At 45.5% G+C, this 25052-nt stretch overlaps 1 protein-coding gene across 1 annotated transcript in view; it reads left to right on the top strand.

The window, feature by feature from the left end:
• Window positions 1–21637, top strand: part of LOC130121962 (matrix metalloproteinase-17-like) — an 84870-nt gene extending 63233 nt beyond the window's left edge. Inside the window, 6 exon segments of the mRNA XM_056290954.1 lie at window positions 1726–1828; window positions 6710–6746; window positions 6749–6794; window positions 10416–10568; window positions 10773–11030; window positions 21312–21637. Of these exon segments, the coding sequence (XP_056146929.1) occupies window positions 1726–1828; window positions 6710–6746; window positions 6749–6794; window positions 10416–10568; window positions 10773–11030; window positions 21312–21637 (923 nt within the window).
• Window positions 21638–25052: the final 3415 nt, after the last annotated feature.

The raw sequence follows: 25052 nt of genomic DNA, 5'->3' as shown, positions 1-25052 counted from the left end.
TTTCCACGGGCAGTCAGGTTGCTGAACAGCTGACGCACCCATACGCACCTTACATTGTTGTGTTATTGTATACTTTTTTATATTGTGTATATAATGTACAAGTTCACTGTGTACATAGTCTGGTGTAGGGATGGTGTGCCTTTGTGTCTTTTGTCCTTGTGTCCTTTGTGTTAAGGCAGAGACAGCCAAAGCATAAGAATTTCATTGTATTTCAATACAAATGATAAAGTTGAACTTGAACTGGAGTTGTACAGATGGAGAGAACACAGGCCTTTCCTCGCAGGAAGTGAGAATTGATGAGGACTCTAGAGGAGGGTTATTGATTTAATTACCCTGCCATTTGGGGTCAGAGTGGAGTTAATTGCCCATCCCTATGGCACAAGACCTGCATATCATACTGAGGTTTAATAGAGATGGAAAAAGAAATAGAGAGAGAGCGACAGAGAGTGACGGGAGGAAAGTGAGATAGTAAATACAGTCGGGGATGGAAATAAGGATGGAGCGATGGACACAGAAACCACGGGGTGGCTGAGCAAAGTCAACAGTTGTCTTCTAAAGTAACTTGAATTCAGCTGAATTGAATTCCTGTTAAATAACCAGAATTTGAAATGTGTAAAGTGAACAGAGATGTGGGGAGCAAGACAGAGAACAACAACACAAAAAGGAATTAAACTGTGCCTCCATTCAAATGATGAACAAATGTTAAGGTTAGTTTTGAAGAGTCAACGGAAGATAATGCAAATAGCAGGGCGTCCGGGTGGCGTGGCGGTCTACTCCGTTGCCTACCAACACGGGGCTCGCCGAATCGAATCCCCGTGTTACCTCCGGCTTAGTCAGGCATCCCTTCAGGCACAATTGGCCGTGTCTGCAGGTGGGAAACCGGATATGGGCATGTGTCCTGGTCGCTGCACTAGCGCCTCCTCTGGTTGGTCAGGGTGCTTGTTCGGGGGGGAGGGGGAGCAGGGAGGATCCTTCCACGCGCTGCGTCCCCCTGGCGAAACTCCTCACTGTCAGGTGAAAAGAAGCGGCGGGTGACTCCACATGTATCGGAGGAGGCATGTGGTAGTCTGCAGCCCTCCCCGGATCAGCAGAGGGGGAGTGGGGGTAATTCGCCAGATACAACTGGGGAAAAGAAAATGCAAATGGCAACTCGATTGTGGGTTTCTATCAATTAGATTTATATGAATACACAGTCCACCTTTGTGCCGGGTGCGACGAGACTATGTCATCAAAAGAGCACCGGTACTTGTTGCTTACAACAACAGCTAGCACAAAAGCTAACAAAGCGCTAAATCCCAAGGAGAAAGGAGGGGAGAGCTGTCAAGACTTATCATTACTTACAATAGAAAAGTTATCATTTTATGTTTATGTCAGCTGGTCTTACTGCACGCCGTGAAGACGAAGACGAAGAAATCCAACATGCGAAGTGCTAAATCAATGGCTACTGACTTAAACTACTTCATCATCATTTAGTCATACATACAGTTTCCATTACCTTTGCTGCATCTTCTTTTTATGGTCATGCTAACTTTTCCACCTCAAGAACATATAAAAAAAAATTATTTTGCAGTATGTAGGATTTTTTTCATAGAAATGTGGTATTTCTGCGTAGTGTTTCTTATTCACTCACACCTTAGCACAAAACATGTTGATGGAAAGCAGTAGAAGACTGGTATGCATATAGTAGATCCACGTGAGCTGACCTTTGACCCCTTGTCCTCCTAGGGGTCAGAGAGTCAGTGTCCCACACCAGTCCACCAGGAAACCCCTCTCAGACAGCTGAACCACCCGTCCTGTTGGACCTTCCTGAGAACAGATCCACCGTCTTGTAAGTAAAATATTAACACGGATCCATGGTTATGTAGTATCGCTGTGGCCGTTTTGAATGTTTATTGTACATCTAATTTGAATGATGGGGAAAAAAGTAAACTCTAGCAGCTGGATAGCTCAGTAGGTAAGAACGCCGGCTTTCCCACCGCAGATCGGGTTCAAACTCTGGCTGGGATGAGTCTCCGGTAAGAGTCCGTGGCTTAGACTCCTAATGCTATACAAGCCAACTAGCTCTCAGATGTACGTCGCCTTGGATAAAAGCGTCTGCTGAAGAAACTGTAGAATCTTGATACACTCCTCTTGACAGACTGCGCGAGTTGAAGTGAGACGACTGTCACTTCATATATTGGGTTGAATGATGTGACTAAGTCAATTTCAAAATGGTCTCATAGAAAGACAAACCATGCAGTTGCAATAATGATAGCAAGTTTTTGCCTCGAGAAACCTCCCAAAAAAAGAGAAGGGGGAGGATTTGGACTTGTTCGACATATTTACATTCAGTCCACAGCTCACGCTCTAAGATAAATGGACTGCATTTACATAATCCTTTTCCCACCTGTTTCACAGACGAAAAAAACCAGGTACCTTAGAAAGATTATCCTGGCAAAACCTTTTTCCCCTCAGTTCTTAAGTCATAAACACAGGAGAAAAAACAATTTAGAGCAGACTTAGAAAATGGATCACCAGATTTTTTTCCCCTCTCTTGCCTCTCAGGGCTTCCATTGGTTATAGTGTTATTTTTCTCGCTGGCTTCGCTGTGAGGATTTTGGATACGGGACCACTGCTAAACTTTTACAACCGTGTCTTGACAGACTTCTTTCAGCAAGTCCAGTTTAACCCCGTCATGTAAATCACATATTGGGAAGTATAAAAGTGCAAGTTAAAAGGGGCATCTGGGTAGTGTGATAGTGTGGCAGTCTATTCCATTGCCTACCAGCACGGGGCTCGCCGGTTCGAATCCCCGTGTTACCTCTGGCTTGGTCGAGAAAAAGTGACGTAAGTACATGTAAACATACTGACTGAGGTGGCATCTTCAGTCAGTACATTTACGTGATGTAAGAAAAAGTGGATTTATTGTGTTAGTCCGACTAAAACTGGACTTTTAAAATACATGTAAACGTGTTAGTCTGACTGAACTCGTACTAAATCGATTTTCTCAAAGTCGGACTATCACACCTAGATAATGCAGTTGGGATGGATTTACTCTGGCATGTATATGCTTCAATCAGCCCCGAACTGGCCTAGGCGTTCTGCGCCTGATCCATAGTTCCCACGATCCAATAGCTGAAAGGGGGCATGTCGCCACCTACCATACGGGGGTCGGACGTACTTCCGCCAATAAATCGATTCTCCCCCGGTTCTTGTATACTGGGACAATGGCCGTAGTCCAGTTACACGGCCTAATTGAGCTGTAACTGTAGCTCGACTTAACTGTACATGTAAACGCAGCCAGCGACATCTTCTGTTGGACTGAAGAGGTCACTTAGTTGAGCGATAGAACGTATCTGTCAATAAACATTGTATCCAGATAAACTGAGTAAACCATCTTTGATTTTCTTACCCGGATTATTGGGGATGCATCAAGACAATAAGCACACACACACACACAGGAAAGAAGGAGGGCGAGAGAGAGAGACAGTGCCAAACAGAGAGTAGATTTAACGGTTGAGTCAGAACAAGCGGGACACTTAACCCTCTTTGTCTTATCTCCCATCAGCTAGTCACTGCAGTCGCCGCTCATTTTTCATCCACCCCCATCTGGGAGGGATGTGTGGAAAAGGTGAATCAGCGCCCGACGATGGCTGCCAATATTGACCACGAGGCATTAAGCATTGTGTTAAAAGTCCAAATACTCTGAATAGAGATCTTTGTTGATATGAGGGCTGGCAGGCTCCCACTCACAGTGGCGGCCCTGTGGTGCTAATGGCCTCGTTATTGACAGGCTGTCCACGTCAGTGGTTTCAATCTCTTATTAGCCCTGAGCATGAATATATTAAGAGACCTCGCCGTCAAGTCGATAGCATCCTTGCTGATGTTTGGCCAGGTTTAATTGGTCCACATGCAAGTTTATAATCACAGGGAACAAAAACAATATGTCACAAATAGTTGGGATAAACAAAATCGATCATACATTGGATCAACAAATACTATTGTGCAATAAATAAAAATAGGGATTAATGAGGTTATAGTGACAGTTAAGATATCCTCGATTTAAACACATAAACTATCTTTATTTCAGAAATAGTTAGACTCCCCCCCCCCCCTTTTTCTCCCCAATTGTATCCGGCCAATTACCCCACTCTTCTGAGCTGTCCCGGTCGCTGCTCCACCCCCTCTGCTGATCCGGGGAGGGCTGCAAACTACCACATGCCTCCTCTCATGCGTGTGGAGTCGCCAGCCGCTTCTTTTCACCTGACTCCTGAAACCAGGAGTTTCGCCAGGGGGACGTAGCCCGTGGGAGAATCACGCTATTCCCCCCAGTTCCCCCCCCCCCCCGAACAGGTGCCCCAACCGACCAGAGGAGGTGCTAGTGCAGCGACCAGGACACATACCCGCATCTGGCTTCCTACCCGCGGACACGGCCAATTGTGTCTTTAGGGACGCCCAACCAAGCCAGAGGTAACACGGGGATTCTAACCGGCGATCTCCATGTTGGTAGGCAATGAAATAGACCACCACGCTACCCGGACGCCCCAAAACCCAGGTCCTTTCTGTGTGGAGTTTAAATGTTCTCCCCGTGTCTGTGGTGGGTTTCCTCCGGGTGCTCCGGTTTCCCCCCATCATCAAAAAGACATGCATGTTAGGGTTAATACTCCTGTCTGTGCCCCTGAGCAAGGCAATGGAAAGAAGAACTGGAGTTGGTCCCCGGGTGCTGCATGGCGGCTGCCCACTGCTACTAGCTACACAGCTAGGATGGGTTAAATGCAGAGAACAAAATGTATTGTAACCAAAACAACTGTACAAGGACAAAAGCAGTGGCTAACATTACCATGTGACCTGTATCTAGGTATGCTTCTGGGTAATAGATAATCTGATCATGCATTTGTATAGGCTACCTTGATTAGGTTTCATTAATTTTACATCCCTTCAGAGCAGATGAGGAGGCGAAGAGGTAGCATGTCTGTCCACTGTCAATAAAAACTAATGGCACTTTTTCACTGTCACGGCGGGCGTGACAGTGGAGTTTATTTACATTGCCTCAAATCCCAGCCGCGTTCTCATTTACATTTACACAATGAAAAACGGGTCAATGCAGTAAATGACAATAAACAATACCCTCCAGAGTTAGAAGCTGGATTTTGGATGAGGGAAAACGCCACAGAAAATCTCTTCATTATAGAAATGGGACAAAACTCATTAGAGGAGAGATGGATAAGCATTTACTAAGTGCCGAATGGGCAAGGTAGAGGACGCACTAACAGGTTCAGAAATAAAACACTTCATGATGACACGTAAGCTGGTAGACCATTTAAAGACTGATTACGTCCCCACTGTGACCGTGACAACTGATTATCGAGTTTCTGGAGACTCGGCGTCAGTCTGTAAACTAGTGTCGTCACCGTGGACAGTCGGCACACATCTGGTAGATTTTGGGGATTCAGTGTTCCAGTCGCTTGCCTCCCAGTTGAGCATGTGACCACGCGGAGCTGTTACCATGATATCAGACATGTTCGGTTTTCACGCCTGAAATCTGGACAGGTGACCTGTTGTCAGTCTTTTGATTGGTCTGCTGACCCACCAGTCGGAGAGCTCGTGTGAATAGCAGCCGTTGCTGTGCACGCAAGTTCTCTGGTTGGTGGGTCCCTCGTCCTGATTCATACCTTGCTAAAGTTGATGAGTGTGTTTGTACATATTGCTTGTATGTGACGTGGCTGTGAATGATGTCACATGTATGTAACACACCACGACATGCTAAAGGCCCCGTTGCCCAAATTTAGAAGATATTTGTGACTCCAAAAGAGGTCACAGATAGATTCGAGAGGTGTGAAGGGACAGTTAGTTTAAACCCCCCCCCTCCAGGCATCAGCCATGACGGTTAGATATCAGAAAAATTATTTATGAGTTTCAGCAGTTCTCCAGAAAATGCTCAGTCAGTGCACTTTACCCAAGATCTCCCCCCCCCCTCCTTTTTCTCCCCAATTGTATCTGGCCAATTACCCCATTCTTCCGAGCCGTCCCAGTCGCTGCTCGACCCCCTCTGCCGATCTGGGGGGGGGGGAGGGCTGCAGACTACCACATGCCTCCTCCAATACATGTGGAGTCGCCAGCCGCTTCTTTTCACCTGACAGTGAGGAGTTTCACCAGGGGGACGTAGCACATGGGAGGATCACGCTAATCTCCCAGTCCCCCCTCCTCCCCGGAACAGGTGCCCTAATCGACCAGAGGAGGCGCTAGTGCAGCGACCAGGACACATACCCACATCCAGCTTCCAACCGATTGTGTCTTTAGGGACGCCTGACCAAGCCAGAGGTATCACAGGGATTCGAACCGGCGATCCCCTTGTTGGTAGGCATTGAAATAGACCGCCACACTACCCAGACGCCCACAGATTCAGCCCCATTTTAACAGCACTGTGTGTGTTTACACTTTCATATAGCACCTATTTTTTTCCTTATCCAGATAGTGTATCCAGATACAGGTCACATTGTAGTACCGGGTGTAAAAGGCTAGATGTTTTATCTGCTAGGGTCATTTGATGTTACATGGAAACTTGTCCCAAATTCTCCTCTCACCACACCTCCTTCTGTCTTCTCCCCTCATGAATCATTTTGCCCTCTCCTTTCCCTTCCTACTACTTTTTTCCCCTCTTTCTTCTCTCTCGTCCCACCTCCTTTCTCCCTCCGCCCTTTACTTTTTCTTCTTGTTGTCATTTCCTCAGGCTAGCGCGAGATGCCCCAGACAGATTGCACCAGTCACTTTTGATGCAGTGGCCCAGATACGCGGAGAGGCCTTCTTTTTCAAAGGTACAAACACCCGAAGGAAGAGAGAGAGTGAGAGAGAGAGAGAGAGAAGAGAGAGAGAGAGAGAGAGAGAGAGAGAGAGAGAGAGAAGGGCAGAGAGAGAGAGAGGAGAGAGAGATGAGAGAGAGAGAGAGAGAGAGAGAGAGAGAGTGAGAGAGAGAGAAGAGAGAGAGAGAAGAGAGAAGAGAGAGAGAGAGAGAGAGAGAGAGAGAGAGAGAGAGAGAGAGAGAGGAGTGAGTTGAGGTGGTGGTGGGGGTTATTAAAGGGAGATGATGAGAGAGCAGAAAGGGAGGTGATGAAAGACAATAAGAGAGAATCAAATAAAGAGAAAGGGAGAGGATGAGGAAAAGACCTAGGGTGTATTTTGGGGGTAATCGATAAAAAAGAGTCATGCGTGGCTCCCCTACGCTTTACTAATCGATTCGTGCGGCTTCACACATTTTTCAGCCTGAACAAAAGGTCGTTCATTACATGACAAAACGCAGTGAAACAAATCAAGTTTACCTGTGTAAACGTTTGATTATAAAATGTAGGTTTTTTTTTTTATTTAGTGATTAATGATTCAAGTACTTGAGTTTTTTTGTTTTTTATTTTAAGTTTTACTGTTAGGCTAGCTTCTGTCTGTAGGGCAAGTTGCTGAAGCTGGATGTCATCTAATATGATGGAGCCAAAGCAGTGGGAATGCTCTCTTGTAATAAATACCACCTTGTTGCAAGTGGGGAGGGTAAATGTTACTCAAGGTTTGTTGGATTATGATTCCGTTATGCTAAAGGTAGAGAATGATTGATTTGGAAACTAGTTTATTATGAATGAGTTGGCCATTCATAGGGCAGCACGGTGGGCGCAGTGGTTAGGCGCGGTCGCCTCACAGCAAGAAGGTCCTGGGTTCGAGCCCCGGGGTAGTCCCACCTTCGGGGTCGTCCTCTGTGTGGCGTTTGCATGTTCTGCCGGTGTCTGCGTGGGTTTCCTCCGGGTGCTCCGATTTCCTCCCACAGTCCAAAGACATGTAAGTCAGGTGACTCGGCCGTACTAAATGGCCTGGGTGCAGGTTTGGAGTACTCGTTCCACGCAAAGAGTGTGGGGGCATCTCCTTTCTTGAGCCTCCTTAACACACCTGTAGCTGGCACAGCAAAATCACACGGTTGAAAATGCCGACTACACACTTTTGTACTCTTGGTGATGGTAGATGCATCCCTCCAAATCTTCGCTAGCCACTTAGCTCTTTCCTCGCAGTTACCAGGGAATGAATGGAAACTTAAAAGAGAATTATAGCGCGCCGAATTCGTACACTGTGGCACACAACAGTGCTCAGTGGAGCCTGAGTCACGGTATTGATACTTGCACATCCCTTTTTGCCCTGCTTGATTCATTGATTTTTTCGGACGAAATTACGTTTTCAGACGGACAAGTTAGCAGCTAACTAATAATTCAGTAGGGACGTGAGCATCCGGTTGTACCGGAAGTTCTTATACAAACAGACACACCCGGAAGTTCCGCAGCGTGACATTAATGCACCGAGCCTATTGTCCCTTGGTGTGAATGTGTGTGTGTGTGTGTGTGTGTGTGTGTGTGTGTGTGTGTGTGTGTGTGTGTGTGTGTGGGCCCTGTGATGGACTGGCGGCCTGTCCAGGGTGTCTGCCTGCTTGCCGCCCGATGACTGCTGGGATAGGCTCCAGCATTCCCGCGACGCTGAGAGCAGGATAAGTGGTTTGGATAATGGATGGATGGATGCTTGAAGTTAAAAAAACATGTTTTTTTTAAAATCATAAATTTGTTCATCTCATGTGTTTTGAAATTCTGAACACAAAGATGCCTGCCCATTTGCACAAATAAATTAATAAATATATTGATTAATTTATACCCTGACTCCCCTCTTCAATTTTTAAGAGTGAGTTGATTATATGAAAAAATAACCAAAGAGGAACATATCATGTGTGAGTCAGAGAAAGTTTCATATTCAATATTTATGTCAATTTGGAACAAGTCTCATATGACTCAGTACCAAAACTAAGCTTCAAGCAAGAACAGGTATCACTCATACACCCTCATAGCAGGCTAGGTCTAATTTTAGAGTGGGTGCGTCAGACCTTCGTGGTCAAAACAAAGCGAAGCAGTCATCGAGTTTTTGGCCCCGTCATCCAGTTGAAAGTGGGGCGTTAAGTACATCTTAACCCTCTCGAGGGATGTGCCCCCTGGTTTTCACTTGGCAACAGCATCCATCCATCCATTATCCAAGCCACTTTTCCCAAGTCGGGTCGCAGGATGCTGGAGCATAACCCAGCAGTCATTGGGTGGCAGGACGGGGAGACACCCCGGACAGGCCGCCAGTCCATCACAGGGCCGACACATTCACACCTAGGGACAATTTAGTATGGCTGATTCACCTGACCTACATGTCTTTGGACTGTGGGAGGAAACCGGAGCACCAGGAGGAAACCCACACAGACACAGGGAGAACATGCAAACTCCACACAGAGGACGGCCCGGGGCGACCCTCAAGGTTGGACAACTCCAGGGTTCGAACTCAGGACCTTCTTGCTGTGAGGCGACAGCGTTAACCACTGCCCCACTGTGCCGCCTCTTGGCAATAACAATAATGCTAAAATCTAGGATGTCTGTTAAATTGCTCAAAATAAAGTCAGCTTTTTGTTTTTCATGCCAATATTTTTTTCATACTGATTGAAGATGATGAGACATTATTTTTATGTGGCAAGCATCCAGATAACTAAATATCCAACACACTTACCCAATCCGCCCCACCTTACAGCATGCCAATGCCAATTGGCATTGCCTCCTGTTAATAAACTGTTATATTCAAAATACAGTACAGATTTCAGTAAAAAATGCGTTCGGTCTTTATATTTCAAATTGTCAAATTATTATGAACAATATGTAGTTTTCAGACTCCTCCTGGGATTTCCTTACCTGGATTATTAAGCTTGCATCAAGACATTTGCAAACTTTGTATATGCCAATATGTGTTAGTGTTTGTGTATCACTATGTGTACGCCTATAAAGACAGCTTGTTGACTTGTTTCTCCGGAAGAACCTGCAAACATAAATGTCTTTTTGTGTTTAGTTATTGAACAAAAGAAAGAGATAAAGAATGGATAGAAGAAAGATGAATCAACAAACACATTTGAATTAATGAATGAATAAATTAACAAAATAAATGAATGAACAAATGAACCAACAAATGGGTGAGTGAGTGAGTGAATGAATGAATGAAATCTTAACACGATGCCGTTTAAGCGCCACATCTGCCGGTTAATTAAAGTTTTCCATTTTCAAATAACCACCTGTTTTTCTAAGTCCTCTGTAGATTGAGAGCCAGATTACTGCTAAATCACATTAAATGAAAACATAGTCTGCATATGATGAAGAAAACAACAACAATGCAAGTTTAATTTAGTTTCCAATTTCTTTTAAGCCTTTAAAGGCCTACTCAGCAGGTTCGACATAATCCCCATGCCAAGGAGGGTTGGTAGATAGATCATTGCACTTGCAAAGTATGCAAATCAGAGCCTGTGTAATACCATAGTTGTTGCTATCCGAGGCGTCTTAGGGACTTTGTGTAGATTGTCTGTGGGTGTGTCCTGACTCCAAGTTGTCTCGTTGTTTTAGGGAAGTATTTCTGGCGGCTGACGAGAGAAAAACACCTGGTGTCTCTACGTCCCGCTCAGATCCATCGTTTCTGGAGAGGTCTGCCGCCCAACCTGGACAGTGTCGATGCTGTCTATGAAAGGCCTGGTGACCACAAGATAGTCTTCTTCAAAGGTACAAAATCTACAGCCTATTTTGACACTAGGTCCAGGCAGGACCAGGACCAGTTAAGGACTTTTCAAGCAGATTAGAACATATTCATGTCAAACTCGGGATATTTTTTTATGTATACTTGTACTTTTTGGTCGGTTATGATTTCACAGCATCCCTGCCGCATTCCCTTCTTTGATTGACATGTCCATGTCCTGCCTCCTGCAGGTCTAAAGTACTGGGTGTTTAAAGACAATAACGTGGAGGAGGGCTACCCTCGTCCAATCAGTGACTTCGGCCTGCCAATGGAGGGCGTGGATGCAGCTTTTGTCTGGCTGCACAATGACAAGACCTACTTCTTCAAGGACAACCGCTACTGGCGCTACGATGACCACCTGAGACGAATGGACCTGGGCTACCCTAAAGACGCCACGCTTTGGAAAGGGATACCACCACATCTAGATGATGCCATGAGGTGGTCTGATGGTAAGTGGTCCTCAACAAATGTACAATTGTATATTGTGTTTCCCCTATTTGTTGAAGAACTCTGTCCTTTGGATGATCTGTGGTATTACAAGAGCGCAGGGTTTTTGGTTATACATGTAGTCTGCAAAGCCTATGCAGATTTTGAGAATTGGACAGATATTCAACATCAGGTGGGGTGGCGAGTAGTTTTAATACTGTAAAAGCAGTCTGGAATAACTGCCCTGCTTTAGCGCGCCACCTCAAAACAGCAAGCGAGGACGCATCTCGCGGTGACGCCGAGAGGAAGACATTCCTGGGGCTACACAAACGCCTCACAAACTCTAGGTTTTTACTGGATCTGGCTTACATGAAAGACCTACTCCGGAAGCTGCAGGACCTCACACTGAAACTTCAGCAAAGAGACATGTTTCTAGTGGGCGCCAGTCGCCACATTCAGCAGACTATTGATATACTGACAGCCATTAAAGTGAGTGGAGGTAAATCCACACTGAAGGCCAAACAGCGCACGTCCCTGGGCCTATTTACAGATGTTGAACTCCTTGAGGGCACGGGCAAGATTATCCGGAGTGTTTTATCAATCTGTGCTTGACAGCCTCACAAAGCTAATGCCAGAATCAGACCTTGTGCAAATGCCAGAACCTCTGGATAAGCACTTTTGGCCACAAGACCACAATGCATTGTTCCTGTATGGAGAAAACGAGGTGCGGGCACTTGCTAAGACACTTGGCGAACCAGCCAGGGAGGCGGTTGAGGAGTTCTGCAACTGGAAGTTAAACTTTACTTACAGTTTCACCGCAGCTGGTCCCCCTTGTCCACATGTTTGATCAGCTAAACAACCAGTCAGCATCGCTTTTCCAAGAGGGGGGAACAAGTGAAACAAGGAGCCTCAGAAACAAAAAATGACAGCATGTATGTGATAAAACACAGACATAGAAATAGACATTGATAAATTGAGCTCATCAGTATCCGTTTAGGATAGCAGTTATAGCGGTAAAGGAGAGGACAGAAAAAGGAAAAAATGTTAAAAAAGGAGAAAGGACTAAGAAGAACGTTGTTATCCAGGGAGTGTGCGTGGCAGTTGCTAGCAGTGTGTATTTGTATGTGTGGTGTCCACCTGTGAGTGCGTGGGGATTAATCCCAATAAATTCTGGTAGCTGAGATCCAGGACTTATCCTAGTGCCTTCGAGCAGCAGACAGACTCTGCAGCCACCCACGGGCCCCGCAGACACCCTAAGATCAAGACAACAGCTGGAGCCCAAAGCACGGCAACCCCAGAGGAACATCGATCCCACAGGGGGCCCAGGAGCCCACAGAACAACAGCCCTGCACACCCCCTAGGAGCACAAGCCAGTCCCCGAAAGCACAAGCCATGCCCACACCCCTACAACGGTACACCCACAGGCGCGGGACATGAGCTGCCAACTGCAACCAACAGACCAACGCACTGCTGAAGACTGCTGGAGCCGCCCACCCAGCAGGCTGGCATGCCCATCCATGCCTGATGTAGGGGTGATCCCCGCTGTGCTGCCACCAGATAGATGCCCCCCATGGCCGCACGTACCGAGCATATACCCACGTAGCCGAATACAGCTGGGCCAGGCCACCTGACAGCAACCCCTCCCAGGGTGGACAGGACTCCACCAGCACCCACAGTCAGCCAGACATGTGTCACCCCACCCCCGCCCCCATCCCCACCCATAGCAACCGTCACAGAAAAGCCAAACAGCAGGACCAACTCCGACAGCCGCCCCCGGCTCAGCAGCCCACACTCATGACGACAAGCCACCACCCAGCGGCCCCGGAAAGCACCTGGAAGCACTCACCGCTAGAAATTAGAAACTAGGGATTGTTTTTATTCGAATATTTTTCTCTACCTGAAGCGATGCACTTGGCACACACTAGAAAAAAATGTCGAAAGAGAGCAAAATTGAGAGAAGACCATTGATTTGAGCCATTAGCATATCGATATCCTCCTTCTTCTAAAAATGACTGACTGTTATCGGCTGTTAGTCAAACCACAACCCCCCCCACACACACACACACACACAAAATCCCGCCCCACACTACTTTTTTTATTCGCATATATTCTAAATCACAGAAGTTTCATGGAACCTTTAAACATTTATATTTTCTTCATCACAGATAATTTATCATTATAAAAAAAAAGATTTGATAACTTAAACTTTATTTACATTTTCACTAAATGCTGGCCATGTGGTGGTCATACTTGACATGGTGGATGTTGATAGTGTAGCGTAGAAGAAAAGTGACAAAATATCCATTTCAGCAGCCTCGATGCAACACCTCTTGCTGCATCTCTCCATCCCTGCATCACTCTCCATCTCTCCCAGTCCATGGCCGCTGTTTTTACCCCTTCATGTTTTTGCCTTTTTGTCCTAAAAGCTGAAGTCCAGTCTTATGAAACACAACCGTGCACATTGGTCATTGAGGCTTGCTCTCCTTTCCCCTTGCTGTGTGCTGCATCTTCAGCAGGTCATGTCAGGTCGACGCTCATCACTCGCTATGGAGTCCTCTGCAGGGGCTGTGCTTTTGACAACCTCAACAACATCTGTTCTTTCCTGTCCCCTTTTTCTCCCCCAATTCTACCTGGCCAATTACCCCACTCTTCTGAGCCGGGGAGGGCTGCAGACTACCACATGCCTCCTCCAGTACATGTGGAGTCGCCAGCCGCTTCTTTTCACCTGCCAGTGAGGAGTTTAGCCAGGGGGACGTAGCGTGTGGGAGGATCACGCTATTCCTCCCAGTTCCCCTGCCAAATAGGCTCCCTGACCGACCAGAGGAGGCGCTAGTGCAGCGACCAGGAAGCAAACATCCGGCCTCCCACCCACAGACACGACCAATTGTGTCTGTAGGGACGCCCGACCAAGCCGGAAGTAACACAGGGATTTGAACAGGCGATCCCTGCGTTGGTAGGCAACGGAATAGACCGCTACGCAACCCGGACACCCCACTACATCAGTTCTTGGCTATACTCTTTCCTTTAACATCCATGCCAGTTTTCCAAAATATCCAAACAAGGAACCTGAAATAACAGTAACAAGAGATGTAGTGTAAAGGTAAATATGTCGGCGGAGGTCCTGCCGCTTTAATTCTGTCAGCCCCGTGAGCTGGAGGATTAGTCCCGATAAGAGTATCTGAGTCCCACCGAATTCAGAATGGATGGTTTGACAAAGAGCACCGATGTGGCATTTTAAAGATGAGGATAACAGTAAAATGTACTAGTTGCTTTCAGTGCACATAGTTACACACCGATATGAATCCATAACTCATACAGTCATATGGTTTTAGTCTTAACACGAGCTGATCTTTTTGTTTCGACCTTCTGATGATACTGAACCTGTGTTATTTGTATTCTGACTCCTCGGTGCCAGTTCACCCTCGTATGCCGTATTGCCGTCCAATTACACAGACAGATGGACCAGTTAATATACTTGGCGTTTGTATTCTGAAGCGCGTGAACGACTTGTTGGCAGTTGCTTTCAATAAAAAGGTAGAAAAATGTGTACTTAAAATATCCTAGCAGGGCCAGGATTTAATAATAGTGAACACTGGTCTTGTTAATGCCCTGTCGGTACCTCGCTTCATATACTTACTTATGTCTTTGCTATAAATAAGTAAAGGATGGGGGTTGCTCTCTTCAAAATGTATTCATATTTTTTTAGGATGGGAACCAGATTAAGGGAGTGGGACATGTTCTTATATCGAGTACGATCGAGGACGCTTAAAACTTACGAGTTATGGATCTCTCTGCAAAAGCAGCTTCGGCGGCACGGTGGTGCAGTGGTTAGCATGGTCGCCTCACAGCAAGAAGGTCCCGGGTTCGAGCCCCGGGGTAGTCCAACCTTGGGGGTCGTCCTCTGTGTGGAGTTTGCATGTTCTCCCCGTGTCTGCGTGGGTTTCCTCCAGGGGCTCCGGTTTCCTCCCACAGTCCAAAGACATGTAGGTCAGGTGAATCGGCCGTACTAAATTGTCCCTAGGTGTGTGTGTTGGCCCTGTGATGGACTGGCGGCCTGTCCAGGGTGTCTCCCCGTCCTGCCACCCAATGACTGCTGGGATAGGTTCCAACATCCCTGTGACCCTGAGAGCAGGATAAGTGGTTTGGATAATGGATGGATGGATGGATGGATGGATGGATGGATGGATGGATGGATGGATGGATGGATGAATGGATGGATGGATGGATGGATGGATGGATCTCTTACTAAAAGCAGCTTACTATGTATACAGAAATTGTGCTCTACTCACTTGAACAAAATGTAAGATTACTTCTTTCATTCATTGCAGTCTGACACAGATGTGATGGGGGTTGTTGCCCTTTTGACAACCTCAACAACATCTGTTCTTCACTATTCCCTTTCCTTGAACGTCCATGCCGATTTTCCAAAATACTCCAAACAAGGAACCCAAAATGACAGTAACATGAGATGTGGTGTCCCGTGTTGCCTCCGGCGTGGTCGGGCGTCCCTACAGACACAATTGGCTGCGGGTGGGAAGCCCGATGCGGGTATGTGTCGTGGTCACAAAAATTATTGTTAAACGTGGGGTGATTTTGAAGTAGACTTTTCAGATCTACACATCTTCAATATGTCGTGTAAGTTTCCGTTTACTCAAATATGCATTTCTGATTAGCTAGAAAACTTATATATCCGTACCTGTGTCACCATTCTCTATCCTCCAGAGCAGCCAGTGTCCCACAAGACATTACTCCAGCTCAGGCATTTAAATAGAAGATTTCCTCATTTACTTTGACATCATGTTCAAGTAAATTACACGAAGGCCTTCTCATGGTGTACTTTGTGTTCGTTCTCTTATTTATTCATTTCCCCCTCTTTTATCCTTGTCACAGCTTGTCACTGTCAGTGTTACGTCAATATGATTGTTTTAATGAAAACTCGTGTTATACAGATTTATATTTACGAGAGACCTCCTTTCATACAGTAACTTAACCTAACATTAAGGACAGATTTGCTGCGTGTAGTGTTTGAATGAACTTCTTCAGTGATGAAGAAGAATTATATATATTATATATATATAATATTATATATATATATATATATATATATATATATATAAGAAGTGTGAGTGTCACAGCTTAGTATGCAGACCAAATTAAAACAAAAGTAGGCTATATTTTGTTCTTATATTTTTTTTACCTTAATATCACACTTTTCTTTGTTTGTCTTTCTACTTCTTTTTTTTTGTTTTTTCTCCCCTTTCATCTTTTTAAGAGTAAATTGAATTAGTAATTAAATAAAGTATTAATTATTTGATGTAATTATAATTTAGTTATTAATTAATTTAATTGTTAATAACCTAAATAAACCCAATGTAATTCATTAGTGTAAATTAGATATTGATTTTTTACAATTCAAAGAACAAAAAGAAGAAAAATAGTTTAAGAGTCTGACAATCATGACGACTTCATGAGCAGACCATGAGGGATATGGCTCGTTTTCCTACACATGCTGTTTATGATTTCTTCTAAATGTTGCTGCCTTGGTGGCTCTTGGTATGGATTTTCTCCCTGGGTTCTTTCCATTACTGTGAATACAATCCACACACAACCCGCAAAAATACCTACACGCTGAGACACGTTTACTTCTTTCAGTGTGTTCTTGTATTGTATTGCAGTTTGTTTGGTTTTTTGCTCAAGGAAAAGTAAACACATGGTAAACATTCAGTTAGGAAGACAGATTAATGTAAACCGACAGGTCGTGCACATGATTTGAAATAAAATGCTCATGAGAACAGGACAAATACAAGAGAACGGGGCAATCCAAACAAATCCTTGAGGTCTGCACATTGACACCCCTCCCGCCCCACACACACACACACATACAAGTATGCTCACTTACAGACCTTGGAGCCTAGGATCTGGAGCCTCATCAAAGCCTCACAAAGCCCCCCCTTCTCTCTCTCTCTCTCTCTCTCTCTCTCTCTCTCTCTCTCTCTCTCTCTCTCTGTCTCCCTCGCTCGCTGTCTTCAGGCTGCTTCTAGCAGCTTAGGATGAAGCGAGAGAAAAGGGGAGATCAAGAGAGGGAGAAAGGACATGTAGGGAGAAGATACGGTAACACCTGAGGATGAGAGAGAGAATGGGAAGATGATGAAAGGGAGAGAGCAAGGATGTGTGTGTAGGGGAAAGGGCCGGAGGGTGGAAAAGGTGGAAAAGATACTGTGAGCATACAGGGATAAAAGAAAAAAATGTCCACAATGTTTACGTGGGTCATCTTCCCCAGTTCACTCTCTTTGTGTTACCTTTTTTATACTGTATGCTTGCACAGTTTCAATATGCAGTGTCTCATATATAACACAATCCATCCTATGTGAAAACTGCATTTTTGTAATAGATTCAGTCGCGTCATGTTTAGTTTCTATTCTATTCTACTCAGCTGTGGAGAACCCAGGCTTCAAAATCAGATTCTTCTTCTAAGTCTCCTCTTAAAATGTACTTTTTTGAGGCCTTTTTAAGTTCAAGCTCAACTTTATTGCCCTATGTATTAGAATACAATGAGATTGTTGTGCTCTGTCTCTCTCTGCCTTAATGCAAAGAGCACAAGGACACACCACCACCAACCCCCCAAACAAAAAAGAAAAATAACACAGACTACATACACAGTGAGCACATACATTATGTACACAATATACAGTACACGATAACACAACAATGTAAGGTGCATATGTGTGCATCACTTGTTCAGCAACCTGACTGCCTGTGGAAAAAAACTGTTATTCAGATGGGTGGTGTGTGATTTGGTGCTCCGGTAGCATTTTTTAGATGAAGGAGTGAGAACAGAAGATGAGCAGGTTGGCTGGTGTCCATAATGATGTTTTGGGCTTTCATTTGCAGTGAGAGGTGTAAATATTATAGAGTTGTAGTAGTTCCATGCCAGTGGTGTTTTGCTGCTGTCTTTACAGTTCTTTGAAGCAGGCTGCAGTCCTGAGCTGTCAAGATACTCTTCGATGGTACTGTGATAAGAGTTCAAGGGTTTTGGTACTCATACCACAATTATTTTTTTTTTTATAAATTTATTTCTGATTTCTCCCAATTTAGTGGCCAATCGCTCCCTATTCTAGTTCAAACACTAAACCCTCGTAACTGTATGCGTTCGCCAACTGCATCTCTCCGGCTGGCAGTCTCGAAGGAGACACCTTGTCACGCAAGTGGCGAGGCGAGTCCAGGCCGAACCACTGCTTTTTCCGACATACACAGAGACGCATTCATGTGACGAACACAAGCCGACTCCGCCCCCCTACCAAAGACAGCGTTGCCAATTACTGCTGCTTCATTGAATCCAGCCATAGTCGGATCTGACGAGACCGAGGCCTGAACCCCGGTCCCCAGTGGGCAACTGCATACTACAATTATTGAGACGCCTCAGAAAATGCAGTCTCTGCTGTGCCTTCTTGAGGATGTAACTGGTTTTGAGAGACGATGTGAGGGTGTCTGTGATGTGTAAACTGAGAAATCTTAAAACTGTCCACAAATTCAACAGATGACTCATTGATGGAAATAGGATTGTGATTTCCACAGACCTTTCTGTAGGCAACAATTATTTATTTTGTCTTACTGACATTTAGAGAGAGGTTGATATCAATGCACCATATGGTTAAATCTTCCACTTCACTCCTATAGGCCCTCTCATCATTGTCACTTTTTAGTCCAATAACTGTGGTGTCATCTGCAAATTTAATGATGCTGTTGTCATATTTGGAAATACAGTCATGTATAAACAGACTGCACAATAGGGGGCTGAGATAGTAGCCCTGAGGTGCGCCGATCCTAAGAACTAAAATGGATGACTATGTTTTACCTATTCTCACAGTCTGGGGTCTGCTTGTCAGGAAAGCAAAGAGCCAATTACAGACAGAGTTGCCCAGACCAAGACCTCTTGGGTTTCAACACCAGTTTGGATGGTCCAATTGTATTAAAAGCAGATCTGTAATTAATAAACAACATTCTGACAGGTATTTTTCTTTTCAAGGTGTACTAAAGCATTATGCAGAGCAAATGAGATAGCATCATCTACAGATCTATTGGAACAGTAGGCAAACTGTAATGGGTCAAGGGTACAGACAGGAGTATCAACAGGAGTAACTGCAATGGGTCAGGGGCACAGACAGGAGTATTAACCCTAACATGCTTGTTTCTTTTGATGGTGGGGGAAACCGGAGCACACGGGGAAAACATGAAAACTCCACACAGAGGACAACCTGGGATGACCCCCAAGATTAGACAACCCCGGGGTTTGAACTCAGGACCTTCTTGCTGTGAGGCGACAGCACTAACCACTGGGCCAACGTACTGCCAAATGTCAATAAAACCTAGCTGAGTGTAACATGCCTTGAGGACACTGGAAGGGATGCCGTCTGGGCCAGCAGCTTTACGAGCCTTAACTTAGCCTTTTAAAAGTTTTTCTCACATCAACCTCTGTCGTCTGTAGATTGACTTCAATGGGTGGGCACCATGCTGCTGTCACTGGGTCCAAGTTGTGTGCCTCTGCTTTTATGCGGGCATAAAAGTTATTAAGCTCATCCAGAAGAGAGGCAGAGGTGTTGATAGCCACACTGGGTTTAGATTTATAATCCGTAATCGCCTGCAGCCCCCTCCAGATGCACCACAAGTCATAGCCGCTTTAGTCATTTTCCAGTTTGTCCCTATATTGTGTTTTAGCGGCTTTGATGGCTCTCCATAAGTCATACCTGGAGTTTTTGTAGCAATACTTGTCCCCTGATTTAAAAACAGTGGTAGGCTCCCTCAGCCTCAGGCGAATGTTGTTGTTAATCTGAGGCTTCTGGTTGGGGTAGGAGTTAATAGTCTGTATTGGGACACAGTTATGCACACAGAATCTAACACAGCCAGTGACCGATTCAGCATACGTATCCACACTCGAGGCTCAATCCTTAAAGATTGACCAGTCTGCCGATTCAAAACATTCCTGAAGTTTGGATTCATGTTCTGTAGTCCAGCGCCGTACTCTCCTCACAGTGGGCTCCACGCACTTCACTTTCTGCTTATAGGCAGGAAGCAAGAGCACTGATAGGTGTCAGATTTCCAAAGTGAGGTCATGGGATAGACCTTTACGCTGCCTTGACTGTGGGGTAACAGTAGTAGAGAGTCTTACTGCTTTTGGTTGGGCAGGTGACATGTTAGTAAATTTTTGATAGCACAGATTTCAGGTCATGGTGGTTAAAGTCCACCACCACAATTGGAATGGCCTCAGGATGCAAGTTCTCCTGCCTGCTCAAGTTCTCCTGCCTCAGCGTGTAAGGTCTCCTGCCTGTCCTCCTGCCAGTACATCCAGCACGGCTGCAGCAGTGGCTTGTGGTGGTATGTAGACAGCAGTTCCCAAAACACATGGGAATTCCCTTGGGAGATAGAATGGTTTGCACCCTAGTTGCTCCCAACACTGGTGAACAGGACTGAGAGACTGTTTCCACATCAGTGCACCATGAATAGTTAACAAGGAAGCATGCACCACCTCCCTTTACCTTGCCAGCAGTCATCATGGAATGGTCCCCGCGGTGCACAGAAAAACCCTGCGGTTGTGTAGCCCTATCAGGTGCATTGCGGCCCAGCCAACTCTCTGTAAAGCAGAACACACAACAGTCCTTCATGCCCCAGCTTGTTGTACACCAAACACAGTAACATAGAAACAAACAACACAAACTAGGAATAGTAACACTCCAGGAAGCTAAATGTGGAATAAAATCTATAAATAATTAACAGTACTGCTAGGCTAGTTAAACATAATGAATAGTACTATAGTAAACACAATAAAATAATCAGACAAAAAAAAAACAACAACACCTCAGGCTGGCGTATACACTTTTTTGTGATACTTGGAGGGGTTTTTTTTTTTCTCCAAAATTTGGTGTTTCCATTCAGGATTGTCCCATTCAAAATGTCAAATGTCACATAAACTGGCTTGATGGAAACCCTGCTAATGTCACTGTTATGTGAATTGAATTGTGTTGATTTCTTATTGCTTTGTAATGCACTTTGTAACCTGGTTTTTAAAGGTGTTGGAGAAATGAAGTTTATAGTTGGTATCATTATTAATGTTGTTGTTATTGATGGTTTTGTTATTCTGTTCCCTTCTGTTTTGTTCTTTTTGATTGAATTTGATTTGATTTGATTTGATTCGATTCCCTTCATTGTTCTGATATACTCTGCATTCTCTCTGCCTCTCTTACATACGTACAAACTAACACCTACTCTCTCTCGTTCTCTCTCGCCCCCCCCCCCCCCTCCTTGTTCAGGCTCTTCCTACTTCTTCAAAGGGAAGGAGTACTGGCGTGTGCTGGGCAGTGATATGGAGGTGGAGGCCGGGTACCCAAGGCTTATCGCCACAGACTGGCTTGTGTGCACTGAAATGCAGTCGGACTCTCCAGACACGGAGGCCAAAAGCACCGAGACACGGGTCAATGGGCAGCACCGCCCCGACCACGCCGAGAACGGCTACGAGGTTTGCTCCTGCACCTCCGACACCGCCTCGCCTGCGGGGGCGCTCCCATCCCCCTCCTCCCCTTGGCTCCTGCCGCTCCTCCTGATGCTCTCTCTGGTCCTCAACTCTGCACCACTTTGATGCCAAAACAAGACAGACAAGTGTTGAGCTGAAACGGGAGGCGTGACGGCCGCTCGGCTGGCGGCAGGTGAGCGGACCATCTGAGACTCCGTGGCGGACGGCCGGTGGGCTCTGAATCAAGCCAACTGGAAGATTTTGTTCTTGCACTTAAGTCTCAGTATGTCTCAGTTGGAATCTTTTTTTCTTTCTCATGTGGCTGTTATTTATTCCCTGTTTCATTCTGGTGGACGCTGCCACCGGGAGAGTGAAGACATTTTTAATACAGTCGTCCCGAGAGCAGAGCATTTCCCTCATCATGAAACTGTTAATGCCAACCAGTTGAGTTCACGCAGTGCAACACCTTGCGTCTATTAATTTACATTTAGCTGGATCAAGATACTTTGTAAATCATCTTTGTTATGAACACATAATTTAACGGCACTAATCGGAGTCATGTTAAACTGCAATGGCTGAGTATGACAACGGCATCGATAGTGAAGTTTCTCTTTATACAGACCGAGTATACAGCAAAAAAACGTCAGTACTGACACTGAGTAGATAGACAGACAGACAGGGGAGTGAAATCCTGAGACAGACGGCTAGCTAGATAGACATGGTCAGTAGAATCCAGGGATGCTGACAGATAGACAGGTGAATTGCATCCTGGGACGTAGACATGTAGAAAGGTGAATAGCTTCTCCAGATATTACCACAAGCCCTGTTGCCTATCTTGAAAATACAAGTGCTTTTAAATCAGCTGAGATACACACTTACACAACAGACAGACTCATTAGATATTCAGTGTGAGGTCTGAGGGAGCTTGGCTGAAATGCTGCTTTCACGTCTGGACCGGCTGGATGGACATGTCCGCTCTCATGGATGATTCTCCTCATTTAAACCCGTAATACCAGGGCTCTCTAAGGACGGACGAGTGAATAGGAGATGGACTCTCGATGCCTTCGCCTCTGGACTGCACCCCAAAGCCTTTCAGAGGACATCCGCTTGTTTCCTCCTCCCATCAGAGACGGTGGCGGCTACAAGCATCGATTTTGTTGTATTTTTATAATATCCACAGGTGATCGCCAGGTAATGGAAGATTGGGGCTTTAGCTTATTTCGTGATGCTTCGACCAACAAAACCATAACCAGAGAACACTGGATTGTTTCCCCCTCTCCACCCAAACCCCCCTGATGACTAGATGAGAGATGGATGATTGACAGGATAAGAGAGATAAGACCACGGGGTGTCTTATAGAGTTCACATGGCAACCGAACTTGTTCTTATTGTTAAGATATATTTACATACAACACAAATAAGCAAATATATTTGACCTTGAAATATTCCTTAGCTGTTGCAAAAACAATTCAGCCGTGTACATTTTAAGCTGTGTTTTCTAATGTGAAATATTTTTGTAAAAAAATCCATACATCAGTTCACATGTACAATCAGTGCCTGTAGATTTGTGTGGGTGACATTGGTTCGCAGCTGCACAATGTCGACATAACGTTTCACAATTCACCCTGAAAATGTCCGCGAGAGAGGCAGCGACACAGTAGTGATTTATTGTCGATCGAAGGAAGCTGAGGATCTGGGCTGTAAAGGAACTTGACAACTCCCAGGCACCTAATTTCAACCGCTTTCCTCTCTGATGTTCCCGGTCCGGTTTTTGTCATGGTATCCCAAATGAAACTCATCCCAAATGAAGCTAATCCCAAATGAAACTCATCCCAAATGAATCTCAACATGTCAATCACGCCATTACTTGTTCTTCCAAGCCAGTTTCTGGGTCGTGATCAGACTTGCTGAGTAAGAATGACAAAGCTGGGCATCTGGGTAACGTAGCGGTCTATTCCGTTGCCTACCAACACGGAGATTGCCTGTTCGAATCCCCGTGTTACATCCGGCTTAGTCAGGCGTCCCTATAGGCCGTGTCTGCGGGTGGGAAGCCGGATGTGAGTGTGTGTCCTGGTTGCTGCACTAGCGCCTCCTCTGGTCGGTCAGGGCAGGGGAGAATAGCGTGATCCTCCCACACACTACGTCCCCCTGGTGAAACTCCTCACTGTCGGGTGAAAAGAAGCGGCTGGCGACTCCACATGTATCGGAGGGGGCATATGGTAGTCTGCAGCCCTCCCCGAATCGGCAGAGGGGGTGGAGCTGCGACCGGGACAGCTCGGAAGAGTGGGGTAATTGGACGGGTACAATTGGGGAGAAAAGGGGGGGAACCCCCCCCCCCCCCCAAAAAAAAGAATGATATCGCTTACCCACATTTTGTCATGAGAGAATTGTTTTTATCTGATACAAACATTTAGATACTGTTGACCAAAATTAAGGATAATATTGTGCAAAAGCTGGATGCACACATACACACATCCTTGTACGTCCATCTTTGTGAGGACCCCTCACTAACTACATTCGTTCCCTAGCCCTTAACACTAACCTTAACCATCAGAACTACATGAAGAAGATGAAGAAAACCACTTTATTTGACATTTTATTCTTACAAGGAATTTAACCCACCCTGTTGTGTGGGAGCAGTGGGCAGCTGCAGCGCCCGGGGACCAACTCCATTTCCTCTATCCATTGTCTTGCTCAGGGGCACCGGCAGGAGTATTAACCCTAACATGCATGTCTTTTTGATGGTGGGAGGAAACCGGAGCACCCGGAGGAACCCCACGCAGACACGGGGAGAACATGCAAACTCCACACAGAAAGGACCTGGGACAACCTTGGGTTCGAACCCAGGACCTTCTTGCTGTGAGGCAACAGTGCTAGCCAGTGGGTCACCGTGCCGCCCAGTCTACATGTGTAACCTTAACCTTTACCCTAACCTTAACCTAATCCTGATTCTAACCTTAACCCTAAACCCAAGTCCTAACCCTAAAATACACCCTTAAGGAAGTGAGGACTGGCCAAAATGTCCTCACTGTGAGATCTCATCTACACTCTGATGGTTAAACACTCAAACTGGTCCTCACCATGATAGAAGTACAAACACACACATACAAACTTTACACCTGAGCAAAATGATGTGTTATTGACAAGATTTACCTTCAATCAACAGTTTACACACACACACAGCCAGCCCAGCCAAAATATGCAGACCACCAAAAACTTCATTTTCTTTTGAGGTAAATCAAAGATTGTAAGTTAAAATGCCATTAAGTCCTTTTGCTTTGTAGTCCTTTCTCCCTCTATTTTCAGATTTAGCAGACACCTTAATTAATTGAGTTAATTAATGAAGTTTCCTTTATTGATCCCCTTGGGGAAATGTAGTTACTGCAGATGAACCCGTCCTAGCTGGGATGTGTGTAGCTAGGAGCAGTTGGCTGCCGCCTTCATGCTGCGCCCGGGGACCAGCTCCACTTCTTTTCTCATTGCCTTGGAAATGGGGAAAAGATGGTGTAATTTTACACCATTTTAACATGGTGTAATGGGC

Source organism: Lampris incognitus, chromosome 12, assembly GCF_029633865.1.
Source record: "Lampris incognitus isolate fLamInc1 chromosome 12, fLamInc1.hap2, whole genome shotgun sequence".
Classification (NCBI taxonomy): domain Eukaryota; kingdom Metazoa; phylum Chordata; class Actinopteri; order Lampriformes; family Lampridae; genus Lampris; species Lampris incognitus.
This window is presented reverse-complemented; position numbering and strand designations above follow the sequence as displayed.